General features: G+C 46.2%; 1 protein-coding gene across 2 annotated transcripts; it reads right to left on the reverse strand.

Moving 5' to 3' along the window:
- Positions 1 to 1,778: 1,778 nt before the first annotated feature.
- Positions 1,779 to 6,773, reverse strand: LOC123052218 (fasciclin-like arabinogalactan protein 2). Of its 2 annotated transcripts, XR_006424538.1 has the most exons (2): positions 5,939 to 6,772; positions 1,779 to 2,163 (listed from the first exon to the last, which is right to left on the reverse strand). XR_006424538.1 is itself a non-coding variant. In XM_044475335.1 (1 exon), the coding sequence occupies exon 1, from the start codon at positions 6,549 to 6,551 to the stop codon at positions 6,021 to 6,023; it is 531 nt and encodes a 176-aa protein (XP_044331270.1). In that variant the 5' UTR covers positions 6,552 to 6,773; the 3' UTR covers positions 5,519 to 6,020. The 2 variants fall into 2 exon arrangements, 1 of the variants encoding a protein (XP_044331270.1); XM_044475335.1 differs by lacking the exon at positions 1,779 to 2,163 and having other exon boundaries at positions 5,519 to 6,773.
- Between the last annotated feature and the right edge of the window lie 340 nt (positions 6,774 to 7,113).

The raw sequence follows: 7,113 nt of genomic DNA on the forward strand, positions 1-7,113 counted from the left end.
CCCGATGCCACAGTAAATCTGGGAGTGTTTGATTTGGATCCAGGGGGACTCTAATTCGAAGTAGTTGCTTCGGTTGGAGGGGGGTGGGGGTTGTAGAATAAGCTTATTCTGCAACTCTTAGGGGGAAGGGGGTTGTAGTATATATATTACTCAAAATGAAGCATCAAGTGAATACAAAACACAATGAGTAATATCCAACCTATGCATAACTAGGATGCACACAACCAACACCAGCGCGCACAGACATAAAACACATTGGCAAGAGCAAAGTCATACAAGACCGAAGCGATGCCTAAGCGAGGAAAAAGAAAATAAAAATGAAGTAACCAAAAGAGCGGTCTGCGAACTACAGGAACAGCCATATCCACACCAATCATCTTTTGACAGCACAAGGACAACAAGGTTCTTCAACGGCAATGCCTTCAAAAAGGGAACGATGCTCAAGCGCCGCTGTCACCGAATCCTACCACCAGAGGTGAGAATCTAGGTTTTTAGCCTGAAGAAGAAGTCTGAGCATAATCGAGCAATGCCTTCAACAAAGTAACGATGCAAAAACATCGCCATTGCCAGGTATAACAAACTCGGGTTAGACCTATGGTTTTCAACCCGGAGCTCGAGACCAGGTACACAAGGAGTATCACCAAATCAAAGTTTGTGATGTGTTGTCGCCCCTACTTTTCCACGAACCCAGCACCTACATGCCTCGGGCTAGAGAACCCATCGTCGCTATTGCACAACTATACCTCCGCGTCAAATCGCCGTCCATAGTATGCATAGCCGCCGGCAGGGGCCACCGGATCTGGACAGAAGAAACCCTCACGAAGACCCTTTAGTAGCCACCGCAATTGGTAACTCAAGCAACGTCAAAGTGGCATCAACCTGCGAGCGCCACAACATGCGCACCCAGTTCACTGCGCCCCCGGTCCATCGCCGCACAACCATGAGGCCACCGCCATGGAGGGATTTGTTGCGCCCGAAGAGCCACCGCAGTGCACCGTCGAAGGAGCAACAACCAGGGAATGCAGCGCAAGAAGTAGGTCACCGTGCCCTGGATCCGACGCACGCAAGGGGCCGCCACGTCGTAGGGATCCGTCGCTCGCTCCAGATCCATGCTGGCCATGACAGCTGGACTCGTGAGGAGCAAGGGATCCCGTAGCAAACAACCCGCTCGTGATCGCCGTGGCTATGGCCGCTCAGTGTGGGGAACACGCCCACGAGCCATACATGCAACTCTTGAAAAGGTTCGCGCCCACGAGCCATACACGCTCGCGGGCCAAATGAGCAGACTCGCCGCCACCATGCACACCGGCGTTGGCGACGGCGAGGGGTGGCAGTTTATGTGCGGAGATCAGCGACTAAGGTTGAGGACGCCCCGGTGTCGCCCAGGAGCGACACAGGACCGAGATCCTATTTTTTCAGGAGCCGCATGGGAAATATATAATATACACCCCCCTCCATTCTTAATGCGCGTTGTTTCTGGCACTTATACAAGACATAAGGTGGCATATTTATTTAGACTAGAATTGCTCCTTGTCCGCTCGCCTAACACGCATGTGGGTGCATGCAGCTTTGCTGCGCTGATCCAACGGAGGGTTATATTGGACTAAAGGCGTTTATGCACACTACAATTTGAAATAAGACCCAAAATCTTATACGCACGAGAATATGGAATAGAGGGAGTACTATATATGATTTTTTGGAAAGTTGTTGTAACTATGGTGCATAAAATGGAACCTCCCCCCATCTAGCATGCTACATTTTCTTCACAATAACTCAATATTGCAACAAAAATGTTGATCCAGCCCCCATTGACGGATGCTTGCAATAAAAGTTGCCTTAAAAAACAACACTATTACTACTTCAAATCGAATTCATAGTCACCAACATTTTGTTAAATCAAATGAAGCCTATAGATTCATAAGTAAGCCAACACTATATGCACAAGTCAATGACCTAGATCGTTCAAAGGAAACGACGACTACAGACTATAGGGAACGACCCGGGGAGGCGAGGCACTCTGAAGCGGCCACAGGCTAATGTTCTTGTTGCCCATGTGGAGTGACACGGGCGGCCGAAACGTAGGCAGTAGCGTGATCCTTGCACCATCTTCTCAGCCGGCACACGAGAGAACAAAGATATACAAGTGCACGCCACAACAAGATTCTGCAGGGTAAATAAACATAGATACATTTAGCCACCCGCAAAATAGTGTAATAACAGATATAGTTAGCGTACATAATTAAGATTTAGAACAGCTGGAGCAATTCAAGCAGTCATTTATATCTATACTATTATTAAAAGAGCAAACATAAACTCCTCTAAAGTCACACAACAAATTGTACATGGGGTAATCATAACCTTTCGATCAAATCAACTTAAACACATCCTACTGTCCATATTAGATCAATTATCTGTCACCCAAATCAACGTCTCGGATCAAATGTTCCGCCAAGCAGACGCGCTGGTTTGTCAACCGTCCGCGCTCGCATCCCTCTAATCCGCGCGGCCCTCTCCTTGATTTTGCGTTGCAGTTAGTCCGTGATACGATCCCCTTAACAACCGAAATCTTCCTCTCTTTTTTTCTCTCCACCTCTTTCTCCCGAAAAAAAAACTGCTCCCTCCCCTCACCCGCACACCTCTCCCCACGGCCCCGTCGCCCGTCGCCCCCGCCGCTCCACGCGACGGAGGCCATCTCTCCCCTATTTCCCTCTTCTCCCATCCCACAGGGCAAGTGCGTGGCAGAGCAAGGAAGGACGACCGACATCTCTCTCTTCTCCCTCGCCCCGCTGCACCTCACCACAGCCTCACACTTCCAGACGCTCGCCTCGAAGGAGGCAGCCGCCTCAACCGTCTCCACGCCCAGTGGGGCGCGGGGAGCGGGCTGCTCTCGCTGCTCGACCGGGCGCTTACCGTCGAGGAGCAGTACTGCCGCCAGCGCGCCCAGGTGCAGCGCAAGGGCATGGAGGCGGAGGGGTTTGGCATAGAGGGGATCTCGACGGGCGGGCACGAGACCTGCGTCACTGCGCCGTCCCCATTCTGTGGCAGTGGTTGATTCAGCAAAGATCTGTACACTGCTGACATTTTTTGTTTCAGCAGCTTGAGTATTATCTTCATCTAATTGCTTGTCAAGTTGCTAATTGGAGTCTTCAGATTCTTAGTCACATTGTAGGTGAAGTAAATCTGATGTGTGACACCTTTGAGTTTTCACTTTTCATCTTAAAGTTGAATCTAGATCGCTAGAGAATGATCCTGATACATGCAAACAAATCTGATTTAGTCACTGTGTGATTACTTAGACCGGTCCTGTATTTTCCGGGTTGGTTCAGCAATGATACTAATACATGCAAACATATCTGATTTATTCGTGTGCATTTCAGTACCTACTGTTAATTAAGTTTTTTCCTTCCCCAGGATCCTCAAATTGTCAAGCACACATGGTACAGCCATCAAGTTCTGGGATATTAGCTGGTAATTGAACTATCAAACTTGGTAATGTTCACATAATGGTTTCCATCATCTATCTGATTCTGTTTCCAAACTTTCCATTATAGTTGTTTGTTTGTCCACGGATTATGTGTACTCTTGGATAAGAAATCTATTCAGTCTATGACACTGCATCCAAAAGAGTTGGTACCCACGAGTTCATTTTCCTACTTTGTACATTGCTGGAAGCCTAGAACCTTTAAAATAATTTATATTATGTATGAAATCATTTGCATCAGCAGCTGCCGACAACATAAAAATGGTTAGCCTTCCAATGCAAAATTCTGCACATTTTCACCTTGTTTATAAGTGGAACGGTTTGTTATTTATTTAGCTGTAATTCCAAACATTTAAGTACTGCACTATATGTTCATGCTACTCAAACTCCATTGTTTATAATCAAAATACGTTTAGAACTAATTTTTTGTTTGCTTGATGCCCTTTTTTTGTGTGAATTTTACAATTTTCTTGGTGGTGCAGTGATTCTTTTTTTCTTGGAAAGACCGGCATCTTCAATCTTTTTTGCTTGGGACTTACGACTTGAAGCATGAATTACTAATTTCATTTCTATATATTAGCAACTGAACTTGTCCCCTTGTATGAAACTTCTCCCATGCAGGCTTTAAGTTTTCAAGTGCAGGCAGTCTTTTAACAAGGGATGTATGTCAGTAGTGATATGCCGAATACCATGGATATATGTTCACTGCAGATAAGTTCTTTTCCTGAAACTTACAAGCACAAACTTACTTAGTCAACTCAAATCTTCGCACGGTTATAAATACAATACTTTACTATAAGCAATAATGCTTGAAGTTTTATCAGTTTTCAACACTATCCGATTCTTCGAGCCATTCTCTAAAAATAAAAATGAACTCCTTGAGTGCTTTCTTACCAGTGCCTCTGGCCAAGCTTGTTTTTTTCCTAACCTTATTATAATCCAGTATTTCATATGCCATCTAATGATCCAAGGTCTTTATAGGAAAAACAATGGCACTTTTAATGCAAGTTCACTGGACGACTACCATATCTTACTATACTTTTGATTGCTTGGATGAAGTTGGATGGGAGATCCCCATCCAGTTTTTAAAAGCCATGATTTTGTTTCGTTGGTTGGGTGAACAAGATAGTATACCATTAAAACTAATTTAGCTCCAACCAGGGCAAACAATTTGGTAAAGAAACTGAGTGAGCTGGGCCATTTCTTGCTCGCACTGGTTAAGCTTAAATTTCCATTTGATATTCATTTCTTAAGTAATAAAGGAATTCCATGCAAAATTCTGCACCAAGCATGAGCCTTCAAAGTTAAACATAACAGTCTTTGATGATACAATGAGAAGGAAATTTAAGCCAACAATGCTGCTGATTGGTGGCTCTGCTGCCTCCAATGCTGCTACTCTTGGATCATTACTCAAGTATGTCTTGCATACATGATCGTTGATGTAGGTGTTGCAGCTTCTTCAGTGCAGTATACACTGACTAACCGGGAGCACACTTGAATTACATGTTTTCTCCTTTCAGCACGCTTGCTTGTTGTCAGCTATCGTGCAGAAACTTTAATCTATTGTGCAGAATACATTTCTTCAGAGAAACCGTTGTTGTGTGCAGAATATATTTCTTCAGAGAATGTGTTATTGTGCAGAAACTACAATGAAGTTGTCGGCGGAGAAGATCCAGTGAACCCAACTACAACATTCCCCCTTTTCTTTAGAGATGAAGGGACCATTTGTACTCTCTCCGTGCCATGCCTGCGTGCATGATTACTCAGTATACTCATGTTCATTTTTGTTATGTTTCTGAACATGTATATCATTTATGTGGGTGAACCGGTGGTGTCCTTTAAAAATACATATTGTTGTGCATCAATTTCTTCATGGTCATGCCTTCTTCTATTTTAAAAAAAATTCATAATATCAATGTAAAATTTATATTCGCATGACTTGTTAATTAATCACAATAAGATATGTCTATACCACTTGTCAATCATTGTTGGCAAGGATTCGAAAGGGATTTGGTTAAGAGAATCATGACATACTTCTTTGAAAATTTCCCTCAAAAATTGTCGGTTTACTCATGATTGATGACAAATATGTTCACTCAGTTTTTAGACCAAGTAATATTTTTTGTATCACACGATAATACGTGCATTGCACGTGCACACTTACTAGTACAAGCATAATAGTCGAGTTAACTAAATGAATTAACAGTTGGGTTAACTAAAAACTAATGTTCATTAGATTGACGTATGTACAGAAAGCCCAAATCTAAATTATCGTCCACTAAATGCACTATAGGATTTATACATAGACGTAGGCGAGCCTAAGTACGTCTTGCAGCTCTAACTAAAATCCTCTCGCACACCAATAAATCGCATGAACTGATGCTATGGACAGGCAGGCGTACGAGCTGCGTATCCATTTGATCGTAGCGGAATTAAGCACAAGGAAAGAAAACTCACAAGGCCAGGGGCCCAGCGACAAGAAGTAGGAAAGGCCCCAAAAAGTCCCAGAGCGACAAGCCAGGCTCCGGCACCGTCGGAATCAGCACGGCGTCGATGAGGTAGACAACGAGATGGCCTCGTTCCGTGACGGCGGCGGCCACGAAAAAAGTGTCAGCGTGCCTCTGTGCTCACGGATGGGGACCATCTGCCCCCCATCAAGCGTGAACACCCGCCCGTCGCTCCTGAGCATCTCCACGGAGTAGGCCATCGTCAGTCCGTGGTACAGAACAAGCACGACCTGGCCGTCGGCGGTGAGGCCGTTGAACCTCGGGATGAACGCCGCCACCGCCTCGTCGTCCGGGCAGAAGATCGTGAGCCCCAGGTCGCTGCCGCTCTGCTCGCGGAACGCCTCGCCCACGCCGGCCGTGGCGGTGACGAGGCCGGCGAAGGCGCCGCACCCGCTCTCCGACAAGAGCATCGTAAGAGCCTCCTCCGACGCCTCGGGTGGTTGCCCCTCGGCCCAAGCCTCCTCCGACGCCTCGGGTGGTTGCCCCTGGCCCTGGGCCCAGGGGACGAGCATGAGGAGCAGGATGCTGTAGGAGGCGATGGCGGCTCCGGTGAGCGGCGCCATTGTGCTTCTCCGGCCCGCGCTCGTCGTCCTTGGGTGTGTTCCTCTTCCCTGAGAAGTGAGGAGGATGGAGATGAACAGGGGAAAAGAGGGTGTTTGGCCGGCCTTCAACTGCAGACCCAGTGCCTTAGCCTATCGCAGCTACCTCGATTCCAATTCTCTTTGGACACTCTCCATGTGCCCCCTTTTCTCTTTGGCATTCAACTGGAAATGTGGTGGTGACGACTCAAAAGATGGCGTTGGTGAGTGAATGCGCGTGGTTGGCTCTGCTACTAGTATCCCTCAAATGGTTGGCTTCGTAACTTCGCTGCACAAGATGTATATCTCTGATTGAGGAAATGTACACCGGTGGGCCTGCCCGGGCGTATGAGGAGTACACCTTCGAAATCCTGGAAGATCAAGATGCAACTCAACTTATGAAGTTTCTGTAGATGCATCAGAATCTTCGAGATCATCAGGTGCACGCGCACCTACTCAATGACCGTGTGGAGCATATGTGGACCCACAATGGAAATCAAAAAGCTGATGTTTGAGTTGTGCATTTAAAATAAATTTTATGTAAACA

Source organism: Triticum aestivum, chromosome 2D (genome assembly GCF_018294505.1).
Source record: "Triticum aestivum cultivar Chinese Spring chromosome 2D, IWGSC CS RefSeq v2.1, whole genome shotgun sequence".
Lineage (NCBI taxonomy): Eukaryota > Viridiplantae > Streptophyta > Magnoliopsida > Poales > Poaceae > Triticum > Triticum aestivum.

Coding starts and splice junctions, on each gene's coding strand:
- LOC123052218 (XM_044475335.1), bottom strand. CDS start 6,551: ATGGCGCCGCTCACCGGAGCCGCCATCGCCTCCTACAGCATCCTGCTC.